Here is a 27,897-nt window from a genome sequence, read left to right as displayed (position 1 = left end):
AATTTCTGTCTCTGGACTTTTACAAGCAATGTTTTTAAAAATATTATTTTGAAATGAATTGGAATCTACTCTTACTGTAGTATCTTCTTCTGATCGACTCTCCGCAGTAGAAGCTACTCTTTTACCTCTTCTGAGTCACTAGGAACAACAGTTCATGGACCTTGATATCTGTTACTTCTTTGGTTATATCTTCCACGATAACCTCTTCTACCTCTAAACAGTCCACGCGTGTGTGTTTTCTGTGTATCTTCGTCACGTCTTTGTGCTTGAAAAGGTGATGGACACTCCGGACGTTTATGACCCTTACCACCACAATTATAACAAATAATTGGTTTATGGCTATTATATAAATCATTGTTTGTTGAATCACTATAGTTTTTTACATTACACAACCTATCGATTTGCTGTTGTTGTTTTTCTTACATTTCCTGTTGTTTTGTGAGAAGTTTTAATATTTCGGAATTGTCTTTCTATGTGTGTTCAGATTTTATTGCTTGATTGCTAACAACTTCGACATCTTGCATTTGTAGTTTTACTTTCCAACTTTGTGTATTTTCATTCACCCAAAGTAGCACTTCTTGTCTAAACTCAAGAAATTTCATTGTTTTGTGCTCATAACTGAATCGTTTTACTTTTCGTTGCAAGTGTGGTTCTTTAATACCTTCAATAAAGCGATCTTTAAGAACTTTATCTTTGTCACCCAAAACTGTGTTATCTCGCTTGATTATTTGGTCAAACATTTTCATCAGATTCAAAGATTCAAAGAATAGTCTTGCAAAGTTTCATCATCATTTTGATTTCTTTGAAAATTTTTCGTTTTGCCTTTTTCGTTTGTTATTGTAACGAGATGTTCTCGGGCATCTTCCAACCAATCACTTATTATCGGATCTTTGTCTTTTGTGGGTCTACCTGATAATTTTGTAAACGGTCTCTCTTTTGCAACATATACAGTTTTTGTTTGACTTTTGTAATTGTTCAATGATTTTGTTATTATGTTCTAATTGTTGCTTTAATTGTAAGTTTTCACCTTTTTCTTTGTGCATATGGTATAACTTCTTACTCATTTCGTCTACCTCTTTCTGTTGTTTCTCTTCTTTAATTTCCATATTGCTTGAAATATCTAGTACTTTAACCCTAGAAAATATTGTCTAACCAACGTTGCCAATTTATATATATATATATATATAGTTATCCTGTCGACGACGCCATTTTTGTAACCTCCGAAAACGATAAACTGGCTTACGAAAGCACAGATATAAGGTTCATGAATTTATTGTATATTCATATATATATATCAAAAATAATCACATTAATTGGCAATGCTGAATAGTTAAATATTTGTGAGGAAAAAAAATAGAAAAACACAAAACATCATAAGTCTATTGAAATGCAGATCATATATTCAATGAACTTACACTTGGAATAAAGATTTCTTGTCCAAATATCAATTAAATGCTTTAGAAACATTTAGTCATACAAAGCTATATAAAAGCTACAAGAACATGATTATCTCCCTTTCTGAATATTACAATTCTTAACTTTTCTCAATCAAAGTATGAAATAAGAGAAAGTCTTCAAAGTAATCAACATTTGTTCATGGATAATCAATAATGTTTCAATTAGAAATATCAAAAATTAACTAAACATAATCATTATATCAATCAAGGGCACACAATTACAATTCAATATACATACCCTAACTAAGGAAATGGCAGACAATTCACAGCAAAATATCATCCTCTAGTAGGAAAAACACACATAGATCTACTTGTAAACAATACTGACTTTATCAGAACCTTTTATAATTAAAATATAAAACACATCTTTCATAGTATAAATATTTCTCAACAATGCCTATCAACTGGCACAATAAAACTATACTTCAAATTCAAATGATGATACAACATTTTCGAAATCATGTTTGCATTTGCAAAACTTCAGATAAAAATATAGAATGTTATGTACATGTACATATCATATTTTTGTTCTTTTTGTATTTTATAAAACACTTTTATATAAAACAGTCATATTCAAAATCATTATAAATATTTTCAAAATACACCGACCTTCAATCTTGAAATATTTTTGTTCACAAAACTGAGACACAACTACAACTGTCGATCAATAGTTTAGAATATAGCAAAGTGCTCTCGGACAATGAAATTGTAGGATTTGATGTCTCTTAATTGTGAAGAATGAATGTAAATATGTTCTTAGTAAAGGATTATCCTATCATGTGGGTTTATTTACAGTTCAATACAAAGAGTTTCTATAAATGAGTTACAACTGCCCCGAAGCACATTTATCAGATTGAAAAGATTTATCACACAGTGATTGAAACTGACTAAAAGTTCAATTGTGAAACAAACAAAAACTCAAAATAAGTTGGAGTTTACTGTGCAGTAAAATTGGTACCTTGAATGTTATTGTGAAAATATTAATAACTTCAAATTACTAAATAATTAAACAATATCAAAGCATTTGCAAAAAAAAAGAAAAAAAAAGCTTTAAAATAAAAACAAATACTTTAATCTTTAGCTTTTCAAAACTTTGATCATTGGATCAGCGGTTGGGAAGAATAGTTGTTGGGAAGAATAGTTATTTCCAATATTCCGATAAAATTTTTTTAAAAAAGCAGGAATTTAATTTAAGTCTTGAACATATTAAAAACTTTTATAAGCATTTTATTTGAACATTTCCCTGACATAATGAAATAGTATTTGATGTTAAAAGCTGGACCAAAATATTGCCTGTTATTAAAATAAAATTTAGTTGTAACTCAAATGTATCAATTGATTTAAACTGTAAATCAAAAATAAGGATAATTCCTCACTAAAATATTGCATGATTTACATTCATACTCACAATCTGGAAACATATACAATTCCTACATTTTCTTTGTTCTGCTGTGTCAACTAATATGCATAACGCATTTTTTTAAAATATTTCCCAAATGATAAGAAAGTCCTTACATCACTAAAACTAATCCATAAATGAAATGCCTAAAAAGGAAGTCATGCATTAATTATAAACATTGCACTGAGAATGAATCTAATTCTTAAATACAACCAATCAAGAGATCATTTGAGCCTTGAGCACTTTACAATATTCTAAGTTTGTAAGAGAATGACAATCCCTTACTTCATGATAAGTACTCGCTATTGCTCGTACTTAATCATGAAGAAAGGGATTATCATTCTCTTACATATACGAAAAACATACAATGTAGTGAACAGTTTTTACCTGTACACTAATTACTAGAATGAAGTAAATAATATTTTGAAATACCTTTAAATAATATTTGGGTAAAATAATCAAACTGTATCATAAATATCATTTGATAAAATATATAAATGCTATTATAAAAATTATCTTTTCTTTTTTTCAATTTTATTGAATTTCCCAATTTCACTTCATTTACTGAACTCTATACAAAGAGAGATAACTCAAAAATAACTAATGTAATTTTTGACATGTTACAAATAAGACAAGATATTCATTTAAAAGTTTAATAATCTTGGGATCCTCAGAGCTCATAAGCAGACAAATTTAGACTCATCAGCTGATGTTTTTATATTGGTCACCCTTTGTTCTATATATGCTAAAAATTGTCTGCGTTCTTCTATATATTTTGGACATTGAAGTAAAAAGTGTATTTCATCTTATATATTATTTTTACAAATTCGGCATTTTCTATCATTCACATCTACATTTTTGTATCTTCCTGCTTCTATTTCTAATTTATGTGCACTTAGTCGAAATTCAGTAATCATATGTCTTTGTTCATTATTCAAATCTAAATATGGTTCAAATTTAAATTGAGATTTAAACAGTCTATATGTACGCAATTCATTTTTCTTATTACTATCTCTAAAATCAGAAAATATTTCGTGTTTCCAAATATGGTTATATTTTAATCTCAATTGTGAAAAAATCGAGGTTTTTTTTTTAATTTAAATTTTGATAATTTGTAAGTATCTTTATCAAGATGTAAAAAATTCAAAATTGAGTGGATGTTTCCTAGCCATGATAATTTGTCCTGCTCATTTAACTCTGAGGATTCCTGCATTGATGCAGATAACAATGTATCACAATTTTTTTCTAGATGTTTCCAGTACTTTAACATATTATAAATTTTTTCTAGAGAAAGTGGATAACGACCAACCTCTCCCATTACACCAATATTTGTGGTTTTCTTGTTTACACCTAATAAATATTTACACATTTTTAAGTGCAACTTTTCTTGTTCAAGATTTTTACATAAATTAAATAAAAAAATAATATTACCTGTGGGTTATTTAATGTTTTGTACTTTTTCGAGAAACCCCACATCTATATATAATAAAATGGGCTTCACTGCACTGTGTGATCAAAAATATGAAAAAATGTCTTTATCTTTGGTTTTTGATTCCCAAATGCTTTACAAAGTTTAAAATATGCTTTTAAGCCTTTTTGATAAAAGGAATGTCTAGCTTCTTTAAAACTGCCAGAGCAGTGGAATATAACTCCAAGGTAGCAATAACTTTTAGCATTTTCTAGGACATTATTATTATCATAAAGGAATTTTTTGGAATGTACCTTTCCTGATTTATTAAATATTATACATTTTGTCTTTTTCATATTAACCTCTAGGCCCCACATTTTACAATATTCTGATAGTCTATCAATAGATGACTGAAGGCCTTCTGCTGATTTTGAAATAAGCACTAAATCATCTGCATATCTTCTTCTTCTTCTTCCAGTAAGCGACCACCGTCAACTGGTTGACTATTCTGCCACATTATGGAGTGAGTGCCTGAATTTTTTTGAAATTTAAATAAACAAAAATAGGTGCAATTTAACTATATATGCAGGTGCAATTAAAAACATGCCATTTAATTTTAATGACGGAGCTGAGCCTTGAAAGATTCAGGACTCGGGGGCGGAGACAGTACAGTTGGGCAAGGTGTTCCACTCTCTGACTGTTCTAGGATAGAACGACTCCTTCCGTACAGCTGTTTTACATGATGGAATTCTAAATGCCTTTTCGTTGTTATTTCTGGAAGGGCGTTCATTTGGTATTAGCTTACTGGATGTATCGATTTTGACATAGTTGTTCTGTAGCTTATACATCATTATTAAGCGGCTGTGTTTCCTTTGTTCTTGTAGGGTAGACAATTCAAGATTTTCAAGCATGTTACTAACAGATGAGGTGTTGTGGTATCTATTAGTAACATACCTTGCTGCCCTTCTTTGAACCATATCCAATCTTTGGATGTCATTTTGTTGGTATGAGTCCCATACTGCACTAGCATATTCTAAAGTAGGCCTGACGAGGGACATGTATGCTTTTTCTTTAATTGACTTGTTGGAGATTTTTACATTCCTTTTTAAGAAGCTGATGGTGTTGTTAGCTTTGGAGCAGTTAAATTGGTGCTTATGTGTTTCCCCCATTTAAGATCTGATGAAATTGTGCATCCAAGGTATTTAGCTGATGTTACATGTTCGAGGTTATAGCCATGTAGTGTGTAATTGTACTTAGATGGAGTTCGCTTCTTGGAGATTGTGAGTACATTACATTTGTCAGGAAGGAACTTAATAAGCCATGTTGTTTCCCATACAGCCACTGAGTTGGTCAAGGTCCTTTTGTAAGTTTGCGGCATCTGCATTGGATGAGATTGTGACATATAGGTGGCAGTTTAAATTAAGTGTACCAAGTTGAATATCTCCATCATGGTTATTATCAAATAAATACTCTGGGAGGTCAATATCAATAAATAATTTAAAGAGGGACGGACTTAAGTTATCCCCTTGTCTAACTCCTATCTCAGATTTAAAGAAAGGAGTTATACCTGTTTTTGTTTTAACACATTATCAAAAGGTTTAAGCATCGCATGTATGTTACATCAACCACCGCACTTATCAGTATGTACAGCCCGAGCCATAGACGGTCCGATTATTGTCGCTTAATGCCGATTAGATATTGGTCCGAATTGTCTTATTGTCGGGCCGAATTGTCCTATACATCGGAAGTGTGCGATCAAGAAATTGATGAAGACCGAAAAGTCCATGCTTGCTTTCTTTGAGAAAGCTTGATCTGTTTATATTTTCTGAATATTATAGTTATTATTTTCATTTTTTCATACGTATATCAATGTAAGTCAAAACCGGAAGACATTCAATTGATTAAAAACAGCAAGTGATCTAAACCAGCTGTCATTTGTTTACAGAAATTGTATAGGGATACAGGCACTTGTTTCTATCCATTGGAAGGTCGACTATCATAATAATTCTAATATCTATGGATAGTCGACCTTCCCATGGATAGAAACAAGTGCCTGTGAAAGGGGGTCCCAAGTTGTAAGTAAGTTGTTATGCTTGACACACGCGCGATGTAGTAATGTCTAACAGTAACACTTGTCAGATTTAACAGTGACTGCAAAGACTTTGAATGTCAGCTTTAAATGGCAAAAATTGGAAATAAGTGTATTTTATAACTTAAATTTGATTTATAGAAGCAGGTAAGATCATAAAGATCATTATAAGTTTAGTGTTACAATTGAAAACAATTGGTCAAAGTGGCTTGTTTCTTAAATTGCTACATGGTGCCAAGAAAAATATTCTTTGTATGATTAAACAGGTTGGGGACAAGTCAGGAAATGTGGGGTATTCCCTGTTTTCAGGGAACACCCCAGTTTTCTGGTGTTAAAAAACCCCAGTTTACAGGGACTTCCTTTTTCTATTTCAATTTAAAGCATGAAATCTACAAAAGCGCACATTTTAACTGCGTCAGTAGTATTTGTAAATACTTAAAGTATTTCAGGTACAACAAAACATGAATAAGTGAAGCCATGTTTTTTTGTAAAACTCAAAAACATACAAATCTTTTGTTTAGGAGTCAATTGACCAAGTTGCATGCTCCAGGTGTAACTGACCATAACTGAATTATAATCACTTCTATTGAAAATTTCTATTCATTGAATTTAAATGCCCAAGTGATTAACTTATCTTGTTGTCATCTCATAATTGATGATCAAGGTATGAATTGGTGAACAAAGGAATTGTTTTGTTGTGAGTTGAGCATCAAATTAGACTTGAAATAAGCTTGATTTTTGAACTAATAAAAACACTTGCTATCATGAAGCATTGTTATCACATGTAGAATGTGCGCTTTTGTAGATTTCATACCATAAATTGAATAGGAAAAAAGAAGTCCCAGTATACTGGGGTTTTTAAACACCAGAAAACTGGGGTGTACCCTGAAAACGGGGAATACCCCACTTTTCCTGACTTGAGCCCAACCTGTTAAAATTTGATAAATCTTTGTTTATCAAGCCTTATGACCAATTTCCAAAACTGTAAAATGAATATATATGTCACAGTGCATACACCAGATTTACGTTTATGGCAAATATCAGACAGTGACTTGGTACCACTTTTATTAACTGTAAATACATATTTATTTCAACATATACAAATCTTTCAACAAATTAGGAAAGCAAATACATTCATTCATAGCCCAAATATAATACCTCAAGCTTAATAGAGAACTGACGGACTAATAAATTTTTTTACACGAACTATCTGATTACTCTTCTACTTGGTATTTAGAATCTGATTTGTCCAGATATAAATATAGCAATGTTGTGGGATCTATGTCCCAACTATCTGAGCAAAATATTAATAGAATGTAGTGACGATTTGTCTGATGATATTATTTTAGAGCTGTTTGAGTGTGTGTTTCGATATACAAATGTATTAAATCTTCAAACCGATTTTCTCGATAGCTAAATAACTTATTTGTACTTTATCTTTTTTGTTGTAATAAAACATATTAGGTATGAAACACATACACTTTTTTTTTCCACTTGACCTGAGTGTACTCAAAATCGTCTTTCCATAATCATTATTCTATATTACTGAATCATACATGTTTTTAAAGTGGTGTGCATGTGAGTAAGAATGAGCGAGTGATTGGATGGGTGTGTAGTCAAATTACATTCGTATGTCTTGTCCTGTACATATTGTCTTGTCTTGTGTTTAACATGTTTGTAAACTTAAAAAAAAAAATTTGTTACTTGTGAATCTGTATATATCTATGTTGAGGAGACCCACACGTAGCCTCTGGCTGTTGGCAATCCTCTTTAAATAGATAAAGAATTAAATTAAATTAATAAATTTTACAAAGCACTACAAAATGACACCGTGAACTAATACAGTCAGGGGTACTACTTGTACAAGTAATTTTTATTTACTTGAAGAAGTAAATATTAATATACTTATATAAGTAAATTTGTAAGATACTTATACAAGTGTATTTTATTTACTTGTACAGGTAAATTATTTTATTGGCTTAGTTATGTCCCTTAGACATTCAGATTTTTTTACTTATACAAGTAAAAGAGTCATACTATCTACTTTTCTTGAATTTCTCAGGACTTCTTTGCTCTAATAGAATGTTTAATTGTCTGTCCTTTGCAGATGTCTTTACTGATCATTTAAGTGTAATTTTAATAATGGACAATGAAAATCTCATTTGTCTGTTATCTTCAGAACACATCTGCGCTAGCCAAGGGTTACGATCCAGTTCCCTCCTCTCCACCCTTGGCAGATTAAGCCAACATTTGTGATAACAATGTTGCGCTTTCTATCAGTAGATTAAAGTCACGCCCATTCCGAATACATTATTCTTGACCAATGGTAACACTTGAACTCTTCAATTTGGAGGTAAAAATGCGGTAGCGTCTAGATTCTACACACTTGGTAAAGCAGGAAACGAAAATATACGTTGACATTCATGCATTTGTGCAAGAAACATACACAGGAACTTCTATAAGTTGATTAAAAACATTCAAATTGTCACTAAATATAGTCGTATGTTTAGGGATGTAAAGACTTGTTGCACAATAAGCATGTGGCAATTGTTAGCATACACATTCTACATTTACACGTGATCATGTTATAGGTGCTTTTTGATTGGATGCAGCGAGTTTCGCAACAACCAATGAAAATCATTACCTTGTGTCTCCGAAATTCTATCTCAATCTGCCAAGGGTGGAGAGGAGGGAACTGGATCGTAACCCTTTGCTAGCGAAGATGTCAGAACACTGCTCATTTACAAGCCCCCAAGGGGCAATTTTTGAAGGCCTTGCGCAATTACTTAGATCTTTGCGCAATTAGTTTCTCTGTTGAATTAATGAGATGAAACATTGAACTTTAATAAAAAATTATGAGCTAACCTGAGAAAAATTGTTAAAGGCATGTTTTTACATCTCAAATCTTGAGAATTTTAGGGAATGTAAAAAAAAAATAACTTATACAAGTAAATTTTTATTAAAGAAAATTAAGGGGAGATTATTCAAACATTATAAGAAAAAAAGAACAAAACAAAATTTACTTATATAAGTATATTATTATTCACTTCTTCAAGTAAATAAAGATTACTTGTACAAGTAGTACCCCTGACTGTAATAATGCAAATAAGAAAATTCATAGCTGTAGTTCAGTAATTTTGAACTTTACTAGAGAACTATGTAAAAAATATATGGAAAAGCTGCCTCGATTCTTATCATACATTTTGACGATAAAACTATCATATATATTGATCCATATAACTTTTACTGAATGAAACTCTTTTGGGAAACTGTAAATTAGACTTTTTCAAATAACAAAATTAACATACCTGTAAATATTGTTTCAAGTTTTAAAGCATCCGCTAAAAAAAGCAGTTAAGCAGTTAATATAATACAAAAGAACGTATATAAGGTGTAAGATTAATTTCCCTCATGCGTCCAACAATGTTTTTATTCTAGCTGACGCATTCATGTGTGCAGTGACCTGTATCTGAACTGTAGTCAGTCTCAGTTAAATGTCATAATGAGTATGATGAAACAGAAAGTGAAATAAATGAACTGATGAATGACAAATCAAACATTTTAACTATACATATAAGGACAAAGGTGACATATGTAATAATCAAAAATTATTTCAAAAACTTTCTCTTACATATTAAAAAAAATATAAACAAATTATTTGTGACTTTTAGTCCTATCAAATTTGTGACTTTCTGTCCGCTAACCGCTCTTTAATAGGTCCTTATGATATTTTTTTGACAATTTGCGGGTTGGTAAAAATATCATTATGACATTAGAGTTAGGTTCTGCAGCTAGGGAAGATCCTAGAAAATAGTAGAAATAATGGAGCAAAATCTGGTATCAACTCAATTTAAAATTTGCATTTCATTATAAATTAATGGTTGTCATACCGCACACATTCGCGTTAATGGCAACATCCTTCCTAAGACCAAGATCAGAACTGAATAAAAGTTAAGGTTCATCAAGACCTTTTGTCAAATTTGGTCTTATTTACACAACAAGTTTACTCTGAGTACTAGTCCAAATAGTTATGACATCTTGAAAGGCCATTTAAATTTTTTGCTGTGACGCCTTCCTATGATGTCATAACGCTGAAGCCATTTTTTTCATCTGGACTTTGAGAGAGAATTATTGGCGCAGCTTTTCAGACCCAATTTTGCCATGAAATCTTCATTGACGGCTAGAAATTTTTGCATATATACTTATTCTTACCTTTTGTGTGCTTGTTGGTGCAAAATATTTCCACAAATTTCCAAAAGTAATGATAAAATAAGTTTCAATTCCATTTGAAATGTGCAATAACTTTTTTGTTGTTAAAATGGTTTCTTCTTCTTCTTCTTCCATATACTGCCCACATTCAACATGATGAATATTCTGGCAAGTTGCGCATGATTAAAAACAGGTTAAAAACAGGATAAAAACAAATTGTTCTGTTGATTTAGTTTGTGGTTTTGGTGACTTGAGACTTGAATATCTCAAGAGACTTTGCTGTGGCGGTATCTGGTGGCAGTTTGTTCCAATCCTTGACGGTGTTTATGAAGAAGGACCATTTCCTACAGTCTTTGGTGGCTGGCTGTAATAGGTAAGTATGTTGTCCTGTCCGGTTTGAGCTTCTTGTTGGTTTTTGTAGATATTTATTCTTGTCTATGGCTACAAGGTCGTTTGTTATTTTGTAACACATGATGAGTCGTGCTTCTTTTCGTCTTGTTTGTAAGCTTTTCCATCCTAATTCATTTATCATGTTGCTGACACTTGATCTATTTCTATGTCTGCTGGTTACATATCGTGCAGCTCTTCTTTGTACCTTTTCAATTTTATCTATGTGGTTTTGCTGGTACGGGTCCCATACTGTCGTGGCGTATTCCATTTGCAGTCTTACTAATATTTTATAGGCATGCTCTTTGATGGATTTTGAGCTAATGTGGAGGTTTCGATGTAGGAAACCAAGGCTTCGGCTGGCTTTTCCTGTGATGTTGTTTATATGTTCTCCCCAATCTAGATCATTTGCGATGGTGCAGCCTAGGTATTTAGTTGATGTTTCATGCACCAGAGTATGGCCGTGGAGTTTATAGTCCCACTTGGTTGGCTTTTTCTTTTTTGTAACAGTGAGGACACTACATTTTTCAGGATGAAACTCCATTTTCCAGAGTTCTTCCCATTTTGCCAGTTTGTCCAGGTCTTCTTGGAGTTTATGGCAGTCGCTGTCTGATGAAATTGTCAAATAGACCACAGTATCGTCCGCAAACAGTCTCACTGTGGAGTGTAAGCCTTCTGGTAGGTCGTTGATGTAGAACAGAAAAAGACTGGGTCCTAATACTGATCCTTGCGGTACTCCGGATTCTACTTTTACTTTGTCAGATGTTTCGCCTTCAACAACTACTACCTGGGTTCTATTGGTGAGAAATTCCTTTATCCATTTGTTTGTTTTACTTCGGATGCCATAATGGTGTAATTTATGGAGGAGTAAGCTGTGGGACACCTTATCAAAAGCTTTTGAAAAGTCAAGTATTAGCAGATCTGATTGTTTTCCGTTTTCCAGGTTTTTTGTGATGTCATCGATACATTCAAGGAGTTGTGTTTCGCATGATCTTTTACTTCTGAAGCCGTGTTGTAATGGGTATAGTATGTTATTTACCTCTGCATGTTTCATGATGTTACTGGTGACTATGTGTTCTATTATTTTGCAGCAAATACATGTTTCTCTGATTTCCCAAGATCCTTCACTTTCGTAGAGTATAAAATACGAAACTCTGTAAAATATGATGGACCTGAATTTCTGGAAAGTTTGATTTATATTCTCAAATCTTGAGAATTTTAAGGAATGTAAAAAAAAAATAACTTATACAAGTAAATTTTTATTAAAGAAAATTAAGGGGAGATTATTCAAACATTATAAGAAAAAAAGAACAAAACAAAATTTACTTATATAAGTATATTATTATTCACTTCTTCAAGTAAATAAAGATTACTTGTACAAGTAGTACCCCTGACTGTAATAATGCAAATAAGAAAATTCATAGCTGTAGTTCAGTAATTTTGAACTTTACTAGAGAACTATGTAAAAAATATATGGAAAAGCTGCCTCGATTCTTATCATACATTTTGACGATAAAACTATCATATATATTGATCCATATAACTTTTACTGAATGAAACTCTTTTGGGAAACTGTAAATTAGACTTTTTCAAATAACAAAATTAACATACCTGTAAATATTGTTTCAAGTTTTAAAGCATCCGCTAAAAAAAGCAGTTAAGCAGTTAATATAATATAAAAGAACGTATATAATCAGTGATTTTGCTAGCGCTCGTCATTTTCGTCATTTACGAAACGGTTTTCAAAATGACGAAAGTATTCCAAATCAATTTCGTCACTTAAATTTGGAAAGAGTAAAAATATTTTCGCATGAAAATACTATAATTCTACCTGTCTTATTGTTTCTGACAAGTTTATGACCCTCAGCTAATTAACATTTTCAACAGGTGTTAAAAGTTGTGATTACAGATAATCCGCTTATCGCCATCGGATGGGTCACTAATCCGTTAATCATTTATCAACCTCAAAATTGATCATCAATATAATTATTTTCCCCAGTAAAATCAGTCAGTCGGCATTTCAATTTCAATATTTATTAAAAACGAGCACAATTTGCAGTTCGTTTGTCGTAGTTTCGTCATTTCAACATTTGAGTATTCCCTCGGACAGTTCGCATTTTAATTTCAATATTTCTCAAACGATCACAATTTGCAGTTCGCTTGTCGTAGTTTCGTCAAATGGACGTATTTTCGTCATATTTGATATAACTTTTAATCAAAAACTTTCGATAAATTCGATTAAAAAGATAGAACTTTATTCATAACATTCAGAAATGTTTTCACAAGTCAAACAGGTACTTCTTTTACTAGGAACTGCGCTTGCGCGAAAGTATTCATATGAATTTAAAGATACTAAAACGTAAAATACGAAATAATTAAGTATCAAACTAAACGAGAGAGACAAATATAGTTCTTATGTAGCAAATTTAATTTAAAAAATGACAATTTCCTGCCTTTTTTAAACACGAACCAATCCGTAGATGAATCCGGATTCATTCTGAATTTATTATCAACTTGTCACTTCCCGTTTTCATTTCATTTGGAAATCGAAAGTAAACGTGACTATTCATGATAAATTTACAATTTAAAGTCATTAGAATTGTTCCAATAAGGATTTGTACAAATTCTTGGTTCCAACTTCATAAAAATTAATTCTAAATATCGCTTTAAAACGTTTTTAAGGATAATGAGAATGAATAATGCAGTGAAATAGTCCTTACAAGTTCATTTCTGCTGTGAATCCTGGTTTAAAAAAAAATGGATCCCAACTTTTGCTGATTAGGAATGTACCCTGAAACTAACTGATGTGAAATTGTGAACTAGATTTCTAGATCTTATATCCTAATCTTTCGTATTAAAGTGCCACATCAGTCAAATCATGCAGTAACTGCCTAGTATGCCTATTAAAGTCCTTCAAAGACAAAGTCTGACAAAGTAATATACATCCTAGGTCCCTTGCTGCTACCCAAAAAAAGGTTGATTTTCATCCCACGCAAAAGTGACTAAAGCCCTCAAAATCCTAGCTTAAACCCTGTATATAAGGTGTAAGATTAATTTCCCTCGTGCGTCCAACAATGTTTTTATTCTAGCTGACGCATTCATGTGTGCAGTGACCTGTATCTGAACTGTAGTCCGTCTCAGTTAAATGTCATAATGAGTATGATGAAACAGAAAGTGAAATAAATGAACTGATGAATGACAAATCAAACATTTTAACTATACATATAAGGACAAAGGTAACATATGTAATAATCAAAAATTATTTCATAAACTTTCTCTTACATATTAAAAAAAATATAAACAAATTATTTGTGACTTTTAGTCCTATCAAATTTGTGACATTCTGTCCGCTAACCGCTCTTTAATAGGTCCTTATGATATTTTTTTGACAATTTGCGGGTTGGTAAAAATATCATTATGACATTAGAGTTAGGTTCTGCAGCTAGGGAAGATCCTAGAAAATAGTAGAAATAATGGAGCAAAATCTGGTATCAACTCAATTTTAAATTTGCATTTCATTATAAATTAATGGTTGTCATACCGCACACATTCACGTTAATGGCAACATCCTTCCTAAGACCAAGATCAGAACTGAATAAAAGTTAAGGTTCATCAAGACCTTTTGTCAAATTTGGTCTTATTTACACAACAAGTTTACTCTGAGTACTAGTCCAAATAGTTATGACATCTTGAAAGGCCATTTAAATTTTTTGCTGTGACGCCTTCCTATGATGTCATAACGCTGAAGCCATTTTTTTCATCTGGACTTTGAGAGAGAATTATTGGCGCAACTTTTCAGACCCAATTTTGCCATGAAATCTTCATTGACGGCTAGAAATTTTTGCATATATACTTATTCTTACCTTTTGTGTGCTTGTTGGTGCAAAATATTTCCACAAATTTCCAAAAGTAATGATAAAATAAGTGTCAATTCCATTTGAAATGTGCAATAACTTTTTTGTTGTTAAAATGGTTTCTCTGATTTCCCAAGATACTTCACTTTCGTAGAGTATAAAATATGAAACTCTGTAAAATATGATGGACCTGAATTTCTGGAACGTTTGATTTATATTATCAGGAAATTTCTGGTCCATCAAATTTACAGAGTTTGGTATTTTATATTCTCCAAAAGTGAAGTATTTTTTTTCATATAATCGCCTGAAACATAAAATGCATATAATTTTATATAGGTCCAGCCATGCCTCAAAAGTTACTTAGAAGTTATTGTTTGTTGATAGATTATATTTTGTGTTTTATACTATGCATCCAAAAAAAATACTGAAGTCACTAATAAACTTAGATATGGAAAATCAGAAAAATAACTTAGACATGGAAAACCAGAAAAATACTACCAATCTGGAATACAAAAAAATGTAGATGATCAAAACCATGGATACATATAAACAAACAACACTAAAATCTAGTAATCTCTTTTATTTTCTAGTTGAGTATGTATTTATTTAAATTTAGGATGAAATATGAAAAAGTTAGTTTCTATATTGTTATAGCCCTGTATTTAATATCATCAAGTCATTGTTTTTTGTAGATGGCTGCCACAACAGAAGACACTCGATCAAAGAAATCCTATGGGCCTGGAGTTGCAGCTATTAAAGAACAGTAAGTCACATCTATTATGAACTGTAGGTCAAATCACTAATAACAGATGTAAGTCCCTTATTTAAGTAAGATTGTAATAGATATTCAAATATTCATATAAAAGTACTTTCTTGCATATTAAAACTGAAGGTCACAAGAATTAAACATTCAAACAAGTTAACCATATTTGAACACTTCAAACATGAACTCAAAGTTACCTCAGACATAAGTCACATAACAGTAACTCAATGACAGTCTCGTTAGACAGGAAAGTAAGTAAGTCACATTAGACATGAACAGTAACTAAGTCACATAAAACCTGACAGTTATTCAAGTCAGACAGAGACAGTTACTAAGTCACATGATATATTAGATAGGCAAATCTGACAGGAACAGTAACTTAGTCATACCATACATGATTGTTAGTCAAATCAGACAGGAACAGTAACTATTAAGTCATGTGATATATATCAGATAGGTAAATTTGTCAGGAACGATGATACATGATTGTTAGTCAAATCAGACAGGAACAGTAACTAAGTCACATGATACATATCAGATAGGCAAATCTGTCAGGAACAGTAACTTAGTCACACCATACATGATTGTTAGTCAAATCAAACAGGAACAGTAACTAAGTCACATGATATATATATATATCAGATAGGCAAAGCTGCCAGGAACAGTAACTTAGTCACACCATACATGATTGTTAGTCAAATCTGTCAGGGACAGTAACTTAGTCACACCATACATGATTGTTAGTCAAATCTGACAGGAACAGTAACTTAGTCACACCATACATGATTGTTAGTCAAATCAGACAGGAACAGTAACTAAGTCACACCATACATGATTGTTAGTCAAATCTATCAGGAACAGTAACTTAGTCACACCATACATGATTGTTAGTCAAATCAGACAGGAACAGTAACTAAGTCACACCATACATGATTGTTAGTCAAATATAACAGGAACAGTAACTTAGTCACACCATACATGATTGTTAGTCAAATCTGACAGGAACAGTAACTAAGTCACACCATGCATGATTGTTAGTCAAATCAAACAGGGACAGTAACTAAGTCACATGATATATATCAGATGTGCAAATCTGTCAGGAACAGTAACTTAGTCACACCATACATGGGTGTTAGTCAAATCAAACAGGATCAGTAAGTAAGTCACATGATATATTACACATTTTCAAACACAAACAGTAACTCACAGCAGACAGAAACAGTCATTTATGTACTCAAACTAGCATTTTAAATATTTAAGATTGAACTTTTCACCTTTTGGGAAAAGTATAAGTCAGATAAATATTAAAGGAGTGTATTAGGCAAACAACAATTAATCAAATATAGACAGTGTACAGTACAAGTAGGTTATAATGAAACAGTACATTGTGATTATAGGAAATATATCATATCAAAATTACTTATATATTTTATCTAATTTAGATATATAGTACAAGATTACAAGCCAGAAGTGTCAGTAGAATATTTATCTGCAGCAACAAAGGCCAAACTGGAGGAATCAGAATCACTGAAAAGTAAGGAGATTATAAACATTTATCATACAAACAATATAAATATCACTACAATGTATTTTATTATGGCAATAGGATGCTGACACAATGACTTATTCTGGATGTTCCTTTCTATAACTATTGGTTTATCTAAAACAAATTTAGAGAAAGAAAAAAAACCCACACATATTTGTATTTGGGTGTTTTGGAATGATTATCTGGTCAGTAACTGTTAATTTGTCTATGACATGTTCCTTAGTTAATTTGTCTATGACATGTTCCTTAGTTAATTTGTCTATGACATGTTCCTTAGTTAATTTGTCTATGACATGTTCCTTAGTTAATTTGTCTATGACATGTTCCATAGTTAATTTGTCTATGACATGTTCCTTAGTTAATTTGTCTATGACATGTTCCTTAGTTAATTTGTCTATGACATGTTCCTTAGTTAATTTGTCTATGACATGTTCCTTAGTTAATTTGTCTATGACATGTTCCATAGTTAATTTGTCCATGACATGTTCCATAGTTAATTTGTCCATGACATGTTCCATAGTTAATTTGTCTATGACATGTTCCATAGTTAATTTGTCTATGACATGTTCCATAGTTAATTTGTCTATGACATGTTCCTTAGTTAATTTGTCTATGACATGTTCCTTAGTTAATTTGTCTATGACATGTTCCTTAGTTAATATATATGTATGTAGTAGAGAAACAGTACAGAAAATTACCTAAATATGACCAATATTCCCTTTAAACACAAGTTTGTACAAACATTAAAAGTAGTTCCTATATAAAGGAGTAGGACCGGTAAGACCCCTTTTTGGCCCCAAAATGTAGCATTTCAAAAAATTGTTAAAAATGTAAACTTTTAGCTATTTATTGGAAAGTATAATACTTTTGTTACATAAATATGGGCTGTTTTTGACAATGCAATGCACATGCATTAGGTACTACCATCATTAATTCATGCAAAATTACAGAAATCTTCACAATTTTAGCATTTGTGCTTATTTTTAGACGGTTTTTGTCTAAAATGGAAGTGGCCGCACTTGTGTTCAGTCTTAATATTTAAATATATGTTGTTTTTGATAATGCATAACATATATAAAGGTTGAGACTGAACACGAATGCATCCACTTCCATTTTAGACAAAAACCATCTGAAAAGTGAAGTTTTGTGGCATATTTGATAGATTTTTCATATTCAAGCTTGAATTTGGGCATCTTTAATGACCAAATCAGTTCAAATATTTTACATAAACTAATTGAATCGACTGAAGAAGACACTAAAGTGTTTGTAAAATTTCAAAAATCTTTCATCAGATGTATTTCAAATTTTAGGCCAAAATAAGCCCTTACCAGACCTTTCTTTTGTTTTTCATTAGTTTAAGTGTAGGATGACATTATTTAATTTCAGCAATTGAGCTTGCTTTCAATAATTGTGAGCATTCTTTGAGATGGTTTCTCTGACTCTGTAGCAAAGGTCAAGAATACCAGAATTAGGATGCTGATCTATTGACTGTGACAGTGTAAACAAACTGTATACAGCTTTGTTAAGGAAGAAGAACTGGATATATAGACAGTAATTGTTTAGTGTCTTTAAATATCAGCTGTATTTGTATGAGGCTAAGAAGCAGGTGTAATGCAAGCTTCAGCGAGCTATTACTCCTGTTTTGAGTCGAGTACAAATACAGCTGATATTTAAAGACACTAAACAGTTATTGTCTTTATCCTGCAATTAATTTTGTACATTTTTTTTTCCATCCCAATCGTTGAATATGTTTTTGAAAGAAATCTACATGACTTACACGCGGACCACAATGAGGACCCCAAATTGAACTGTGACGTAAACAGTAATTTGACATAACCGTTCAATCGCAACAGAAGCAGGATACCAGGAGACTATATACGTCTTGTATACGTATATCGCTTCGTGTTATCTGTACACCTGTATTAGTATAGTAGAAAGGTCGATTGCAGGATAATGTATATCTCATTACCAGATGCCTTAAAGGGAAATCACACTATTTATACTACTAATAATAATTCATTGAAATTTTGCATGTAGATAGATCATACTTATTATGAAATTTTTGGCGGAAAAAAAATTGGGGTCACCGATGTTGTTTTCGAGATATGACGTCATCAAAACTTAAAGAATCGCGTTTAATCAAAATATAAAAATAGCGCTCTAATTTGCTTAAAAAATGCAAAATTATTAAAAAAAAGATGTTTAACTGTGATAATAAAATCAGTCAAATGTAACTGGTACCTTAAAAACATTTATTTGTCTCAATTTCCTTATTTTTCAAGGCCTTTTTATACGACCGCAAAAAAAATTTGTGGTCGTATATTGGTATGACGTTGGCGTCGTCGTCGTCGTCGTCCGAATACACATTGGTTTTCGCACTCTAACTTTAGTTTAAGTGAATGGATCTTTTTGAAATTTGACCATAAGGTTAAATACCACAAAAGGAAGGTTGGGATTGATTTTGGGGGTTATGGTACCAATAGTTAAGGAATTAGGGGCCAAAAAGGGGCCAAAAATAAGCATTTTCTAGTTTCCAGACAATAACTGTGGAACGGTGTATGGATCTCTCTGAAATTATACTACAAGTTTCCATACCACAAAGGGATGGTTAGGATTTGCTTTGGGGGGTTATGGCTCAAACCGTTTAGGAATTAGGGGCAAAAAAGGGGGAAAAACAAGGTTGTCCTGGTTAATGGACAAATACTTTAGTACAAAACATAATTTAAAGCAGTGTAAGGGAGATAAATCAAATACATCATTGAAATTATCTCCCTTACACTGCTTTTAAATTATGTATAAAGTAATGGTTAATGAATAATAAAGATAATTTAAAACAGTGTAAGGGAGGTAATCCAAATACAACGTTTTGGTTACTTCCCTTACACTGCTTTTAAATTATGTTTAAAGAAATGCATATTTATAAAGGAAGACCAGTAAAAATATCTGCAAATGTTGCATCTTTTTTTTTACAAAAAAATCCATATGAAAGATTTGACACTATATTTTTAATTCTATTATAAAATAGATTAAGTTATCACTATGGTAAATTTAAATGGGTAATTATGGTTGCCAACTCCATTGGAAATTTGAATTGAGATTTTGACCATATCTTGAGGGAAAGAATTTTTTGGGGGAAAAAAGGGGGAGGGGGATAAAAAGAAATTGTGGGGGGTCAATTTTTTCTCATTTCAGATTTCAGAAATTAAAAAGAATTATTCTTCAAATTTTATTTTTTTTTCAAATTTCAAATATTGAAAAATTTCAAGAAGTAATCTTTAATTGCACAGTATGGCGCATTAGATTTGTAAAATCTTTGATCACATTTATTTATTTGTTATGCCGAATCTAACAGTGTATTTAGATTTTTAATTTTGGGTCCAGTTTTCAAATTGGTCTACATTAAGGTCCAAAGGGTCCAAAATTAAACTTTGTTTGATTTTAGCAAAAATTGAATATATGAGGTTCTTTGATATGCTGAATCTAAACATGTATTTAGATTTTTGATTTTTGGCCCAGTTTTCAAGTTGGTCCAAATTGGGGTCCAAAATTAAACTTTGTTTGATTTCAACAAAAATTGAATATATGGGGTTCTTTGATATGCTGAATCTAACCATGTATTTAGATTTTTTATTTGTGGACCCCTTTATCAAATTGGTTCATATTGAGGTCAAAAGTGTCCAAAATTAAACTTTGTTTGATTTCATCTAAAATTGAATTATTAGGGTTCTTTGATATTCCAAATCTAACCGTGTATTTAGATTTTTAATTTTGGGTCCTGTTTTTTAAATTGGCCTACATTAAGGTCCAAAGGGTCCAAAATTAAACTTAGTTTGATTTTAACAAAAATTGAATTCTTGGGGTTTTTTGATATGCTGAATCTAAACATGTGTTTAGATTTTTGATTATGGGCCCAGTTTTCAAGTTGGTCCTAGATAGGGTCCAGTATTTAAACTTTGTTTGATTTCAACAAAAATTGAATATATGGGGTTCTTTGATATGCTGAATCTAAACATGTATTTAGATTTTTGATTATGGGCCCAGTTTTCAAGTTGGTCCAAATTGGGGTCCAAAATTAAACTTTGTTTGATTTCATCAAAAATTGAATTATTGGGGTTCTTTGATATGCCAAATCTAACCGTGTTTTTAGATTTTTAATTTGGGTCCCGTTTTTTTAAATTGGTCTTCATTGAGGTCCAAAGGGTCCAAAATTAAACTTAGTTTGATTTTAACAAAAATTGAATCCTTGGGGTTTCTTTGATATGCTGAATCTAAACATGTGTTTAGATTTTTGATTATGGGCCCAGTTTTCAAGTTGGTCCAAGTTGGGGTCCAAAATTAAACTTTTTTTGATTTCAACAAAAATTGAATATATGGGGTTCTTTGATATGCTGAATCTAACCATGAATTTAGATTTTTTATTTGTGGGCCCTGCTATCAAATTGGTTCATATTGAGGTCAAAAGGGTCCAAAATTAAACTTTGTTTGATTTCATCAAAAATTGAATTATTGGGGTTCTTTGATATGCCAAATCTAACCGTGTTTTTAGATTTTTAATTTGGGTCCCGTTTTTTTTTAAATTGGTCTTCATTGAGGTCCAAAGGGTCCAAAATTAAACTTAGTTTGATTTTAACAAAAATTGAATTCTTGGGGTTCTTTGATATGCTGAATCTAAACATGTGTTTAGATTTTTTATTATGGGCCCAGTTTTCAAGTTGGTCCAAGTTGGGGTCCAAAATTAAACTTTTTTTGATTTCAACAAAAATTGAATATATGGGGTTCTTTGATATGCTGAATCTAACCATGAATTTAGATTTTTTATTTGTGGGCCCCGCTATCAAATTGGTTCATATTGAGGTCAAAAGGGTCCAAAATTAAACTTTGTTTGTTTTCATCAAAAATTGAATTATTGGGGTTCTTTGATATTCCAAATCTAACCGTGTATTTAGATTTTTAATTTTAAGTCCCGTTTTTTAAATTGGTCTACATTAAGGTCCAAAGGGTCCAAAATTAAACATAGTTTGATTTTAGCAAAAATTGAATTCTTGGGGTTCTTTGATATGCTGAATCTAAACATGTGTTTAGATTTTTGATTATGGGCCAAGTTTTCAAGTTTGTCCAAGTTGGGGTCCAAAATTTAACTTTGTTTGATTTTAACAAAAATTGAATATATGGGGTTCTTTGATATGCTGAATCTAACCATGTATTTTGATTTTGGACATTGGACCATAATAGGTAAATTAAAAAAATTCAAGTTCTTAGACCACATTCTTTCTGTGTCAGAAACCTATGCTATGTCAAATATTTAATAACAATCCAAATTCAGAGCTGTATCAAGCTTGAATGTTGTGTCCATAATTGCCCCAACTGTTCAGGGTTCGACCTCTGCGGTCGTATCAAGCTGCGCCCCAGCGAAGCATTTTATTATATTTCCCGCCATTTTAATTGCTATTTATTCTAGATTTTTCTCAAAATAAAAAAAATCTACTAATGTTTTTTTCCTTCAAACTTCTGCATAAGTTGTAGCTTCAGGGAAGATTTTAAAAGCACAAATAAAAAAGGGGGTCACCGATGTTTTAAAACAGCTAAAAAGGAAATTATCACATTATCGAATTTTGGCGGGAAATATGTCTTTTCTTTTAACGTTATAGAACGACGTTGCTGGTATAGCAGCATTTTGTGCAACGCTTGCATTGAGTTGAGTCAAAATTTTTCACTACAAACTATAATATCATGTTTGAACATTTTTTAAGGTATTTTGATTATTCATTAATATTTTTATCAATCTATCGAATCGTTAAACAAACATAAAGTAACAGTTTATTATAAAGAAATTGTCAAAGATGAAGTCATCTCATTTTTATTTAATTGCATTTGTTATATGAGGAAAACGAATGATTGCCTTATGCCATATTATAGAAATTATTTTCGGCTTGCAGTGTATCCGCTGAAAAGTAACGCGTTCCTTTTTGATTGCAGGCAGAATAATTTCACTGCCTTGTCCATTCGCACCGGGAAGATAAAACCTGAAATGCTGTGTAAAAAAATGCCACAAACTCAGCACGTTGAAAAAACCTTAATGACACTATTTTCGAAAGGATCTTACAATTGGTTAAAATTTCCGTACTTACATAACGCTGCATAATTTATTCGAATTGTGGCAACCAATATTTACCGAGTTCGATCATCTACACATGCATCGTTTCATATTCATTGTACATACATTGTAATATTGTTCAATGTTCATCGTCTGGGTATTAAAGCTTTATGATTTCTTATTTGTTATTACCGTTCGATTAATCGATCAACTTTGGTATGTTATGCAATACAATACATCTGATAAATGTAAACACACACTGACAACAGAGGCGGATTAAGCAAAGGGCGGGGGACAGGGCCCGCCCACCCCTTTTTGTGGGAAAAATTTGGTTGATTATATAGGGGATCACTGACGCATAACTGGACAGTCAGTAGTCCCCATCTTATAAAAAATTATGGAACCGCCACTGGACAATAGTATACACATCGCCATATTGATATGTAATAAACAGATTAAGTTCCAGTTCCAGTTACATTTTGAGTTAAAGTTCGAGTTTTACTTTGAGTTGAAATATAAGTTGAATAAGAGTTCTCGTTAAAGCTCAAGTTACACTTAGAAACTTCCGATTTATACTATGAGTTAAAGTGAAAATTCTGGTAAGAGTTAACATTCTGAGAATCGATAAAATTAAGAGTAAGATTGCAGTTTCTATTTCTGTTGGTGCACCTCTTTTTCTTTGAATGTATATTTTTTCATCACATGTATGTTTCAGCTGGTATATATACTTTTTTTGCCAATAATGATCTATGGTAGGTAAACGTCTAGAAGTAATTTTAAAATAACTGATTGATTGTGTGTGCCACTTTCAGCACTCTCTGCTATATCACGTTGGCCATTTTGTCTTTTAAAGAACCAATGTATCCAGAGAGAACCAGCTACTTTTGTATTGAAACACTGGTTGTCCTTTTCAGACATGATCGGATGCGACGATCTCCCTTTATCCCTGTTGACAGGCAAGTGATCACAGTGAGTGATCTGAACATGAACCTACATCTGAACTATTTATTTTTGGTTTATTTTTGGTTCTTTTCTTGGTTTTTGATAAACTTTCAGTGGCATATAGTACACGCATATAATCACAAAAACATTTATCTATGAGTCGAATACTCTTTCACAAGACGGACCTTAATGTGATGGTTACAGTTTAGCAGTACTCTGTAAGTAGATATAAGAAGATGTGGTATGAGTGCCAATGCGACAACTCTCCGTTCAAGTCACAATTTATAAAAGTAAACCATTATAGGTCAAAGTACGGTCTTCAACACGGAGCCTTGGCTAACACCTAACAGCAAGCTATAAAGGACTCCAAAAATGACTAATGTAAAACCATTCAAACAGGAAAACCAACGATCTAATCTATATGAAAAACGAGAACGAGAAACATTTATGAACCACATCAACAAACGGCAACCACTGAACATCAGGTTCCTCTTCATAAATATATGTGTGTTTGTGTTAAATATTTGTCTTGTTGGAGACATGTAAAGCCAAATATTTTTGTTGTTGTTGAAGGCCGTACGGTCCCCTGTAGATCCACGATATTAGTTAGGACCACAGTTATCTAATTGACATGTAGTTTGAAGGAATACCAGTGGCAAGTTAAATGCATATTCAGAACTAGAACATATCGAAAAATGAATTTTGACCCTGCTTTTTACTAAATCGACAGGCTGAGCCGAATAAATAATAATATGCAATTAAATTTTTGATGAATTATTTATACATGTAGTATAGAAGACTAAAGTATTGACGTTTCATGTGATATGAGAAAACTGACAGTCTAAACTCATTGTTCTTATTTACATTTCTCCGTTGGACAGAAAACTACAGATTCCGGAAGCTATACGCTTGCATGCTGTTACTCTTGGTCTATTGTCAATTTTTTTTCTTCAGAAAATACACGCTGAATCCCACATACTGCATCGCGACGATACGCTGCTAACAGTTGAGCCATATCAAGACCACTCTCAGCTATTTTTTTTGCCATACATTTTGTTATTATTTTTTTATCCACAAGCCCTTGCAGTGTTGAATATCTTTGGTTTGTCTGTTTGACATAAACAATATTTCTAATTAGAGATTCTGTACTAAATGAATTTTCTGATATCTCTGATTCTGAAGGTTTTGCAAAGTTTAGAATAGATTGTAATATTTTTACATCTTCAGAAGCATTGTGTGCCTGGTATTGTTTTTGTAACAAATTTTCAGCCAAAAATTCCTGCTTGTGGCACTTCAGATCCGGATACTTTTTCCTGAAAAAAGATAGTGTATCCATAAAGCCGATTACTTTCTTTTGAAATGATGTGCTCAAATTGTATTGTGAAAGAGATCTAATTAGTCTTGGGGCATCAAAACGACGGCAATTATGTCCAACTAAAATAATCTGAGAGGGGAATTTCTCTAGCCAGCATATAAAATTTTGAAAATGCTTTTTCTGGAATGCATTGATCTACCCGCTGACAATAATGTACAAGTATGTTGTTCCATACTGATAGTCCTGTGACCGATGATGCCTGTCTAATTATACAATGCGATGGAGTAATGTACTGATTAAATTCCTAAGACTTTTCAATAGCTGAAATTTGAATGATATCACAATCATTTGCTAGTGATGTTGTTTCTAAGTCAAAGTAAACAATTGACATATTATCAATATTGACGTCAAATGTGTCTAACGAAGGGGTTGTAACTGGATCAGATATAAAATCAATGTCTATTAGGGTCGGGTGTTCTAAATCAATAGATTTTTTGTACGTGTCACCTTCCCTCATCTCCACTACTGTTTCCTTTTCTTTTATAATCTGTTTTCGAAATAATTTTCTCCGTTTATTTACTGCTGAATTCTTGTAATCATTTTGGTATTTTCTTTTAACCGCAAGTTTTCGGACGATTTTTCGGTTATTTTACCTGGGGAAAGACCACACTCTTCATATACCTGTGATATATATCCATATGATATATTTTTTTGAGCAACAGTGCAGTCAACCCGACATTCCAAACTTGATGATGAGCACAAATGTTTCGCCTTTGGTGCTTTGTTTGCTAGCATGCTATGAAAAGATTCTACCTCTTTTGTTGATGCACAGGGGGATATTTTCTCAATATTGTCACCGGAGGTGTATTCCCCAATGATTTCAGCAAGTTTTTGGCGAAGAGGCAGGCTATTAAGAGATACAGTGGGTCTGTACTTATTAGGATTTCTTTTGTATGAACACCATTTCTGATTGCAAAGATCATGTTCTTTATATAGATGAGGTACAATAGCTTTTAAGTCATTACCCATGGATTCCGGATCATTTTTGTTTGAGTAAAGAGCAAAAGAAAAACACCTATTAGATGGGTAATTGCAGGTTTAGTCAAATCATTTTTAAAAGTATTCTTCAAGTTCCACAATTTGTTGTTAAATTGTGATTTAATATGATTTGTATCACTCAATTTCTTTATAGGATGTTGGATTGTACGTCTTATGCGAGCCATGGTTGTAGTGTCGTCATCAATAATGACAGTCAAAACCTGACAATTTTTTGTTTCAATGTCCTCCATAAGTCTTGCACCAACGTCTGGTTCCATTCCCTTAGCCGAACCAAACCAATTGCGGGTGCATTTGTGTCCCTGTGGCTCTACATTTTTTGCTTCCCAAAAGGTACAAACTCTGCAATCGCTTGAACGAATGCCCCTTCCTACAACCTTTCCTGTTTGGTCGCCGATCAAAGTTCCAACGCCTGATTTGGAGTCGTATTTTCTACCAGATCCTCTCTTTTGCCACCCCATATCATACTTGACGGTTACCAGACTAACATCTTCACCATTTTCACTACAAATAAATGAAAAACTCATAATCCTGACTATCAAAGCTGTCAATAAGAGGAAAAACATAAATAAAATAAAAAACCACCCTGTCCCATGAATATCATATTAACGTTTGTTCTGTGGAGTGGGTTGTTTTTATTTCATCTAACATGGATTTTAAAAGAAAAGCAAACTGTAATATATTTGTCTTTAATAAAATAAGAAGATGTGGTATGATTGCCAATGAGACATATCTCCATCTATCTCCAAGACAAAATGTCGTCGATGTAAGCAATTATATAGGCTAAGGTACGGCATTCAACGCGGAGCCCTGTCTCACACCGCTTAGTAAGCTTTAAACAGACCCAAATTATTCGCTAAGCCGAGTACATTTGTGCCAATGAAAAGGACAGTTGAATGCAAAGAAGAATGAGTGGGCGCTGGATTCTTAACCCACTTGAGCAAATCAATGTGACATTGAGTGCAAAATAAGAACGAATGAGCACTAATAATATTCTTGAGTTTTAACACATTTGAAAGTTTAACTATTTATCCTTATTCAGATTTAGCTATACTTAATGTCCTTTTTTATTTGATTTTTTCGTCAACAGTTATAAAAGTGTTTTTGTTTTCACATATTGGCGAGCATTACTGATGAGACACCACTTGTCAAAATCCGAAATTGGTAACGTTTATGTCGTTACTTAGTTTAAGTGCATGTGGTTGTAAACTTGATACACGTACATACCTATCTTCTATTACTGGAGATTTGCTCTTCTCCTCCTCTAAAGAGGTATCTAGTGAATTTTGTGCAACTTTTCTTATAGGCTCGTACACTTCTTTTTCTCTTTTCTTGAAAGCTGATTGTGACATCCCATTTATATTTAAATTGGCTAAAT

At 32.2% G+C, this 27,897-nt stretch overlaps 1 protein-coding gene and 1 long non-coding RNA gene across 5 annotated transcripts in view; both read left to right on the top strand.

The window, feature by feature from the left end:
• The first annotated feature begins 6,014 nt into the window (after nucleotides 1-6,014).
• The window catches only part of LOC127731099 (tRNA-dihydrouridine(47) synthase [NAD(P)(+)]-like), a 47,400-nt gene continuing 25,517 nt past the window's right edge, over nucleotides 6,015-27,897 (top strand). The window contains exons 1-4 of one of the 4 annotated variants that reach the window (XM_052239956.1): nucleotides 6,015-6,135; nucleotides 14,039-14,185; nucleotides 15,496-15,566; nucleotides 17,009-17,100. In XM_052239956.1, the coding sequence (XP_052095916.1) occupies nucleotides 14,141-14,185; nucleotides 15,496-15,566; nucleotides 17,009-17,100 (208 nt within the window). In that variant the 5' untranslated portion in view covers nucleotides 6,015-6,135; nucleotides 14,039-14,140. The other 3 variants (XM_052239957.1, XM_052239959.1, XM_052239960.1) reach the window with 3 other exon arrangements.
• On the top strand, nucleotides 20,259-22,101 carry LOC127731122 (uncharacterized). The gene is made up of 2 exons (XR_007995498.1): nucleotides 20,259-21,303; nucleotides 21,705-22,101. It is a non-coding gene; the product is annotated as an uncharacterized LOC127731122 (long non-coding RNA).

This window comes from Mytilus californianus, unplaced genomic scaffold (genome assembly GCF_021869535.1).
Source record: "Mytilus californianus isolate M0D057914Y unplaced genomic scaffold, xbMytCali1.0.p SCAF_2, whole genome shotgun sequence".
In the NCBI taxonomy this organism is placed as follows: Eukaryota; Metazoa; Mollusca; class Bivalvia; order Mytilida; family Mytilidae; genus Mytilus; species Mytilus californianus.
The sequence above is the reverse complement of the archived record's forward strand: the minus strand, read 5'-3'. Positions and strand labels throughout refer to the sequence as shown.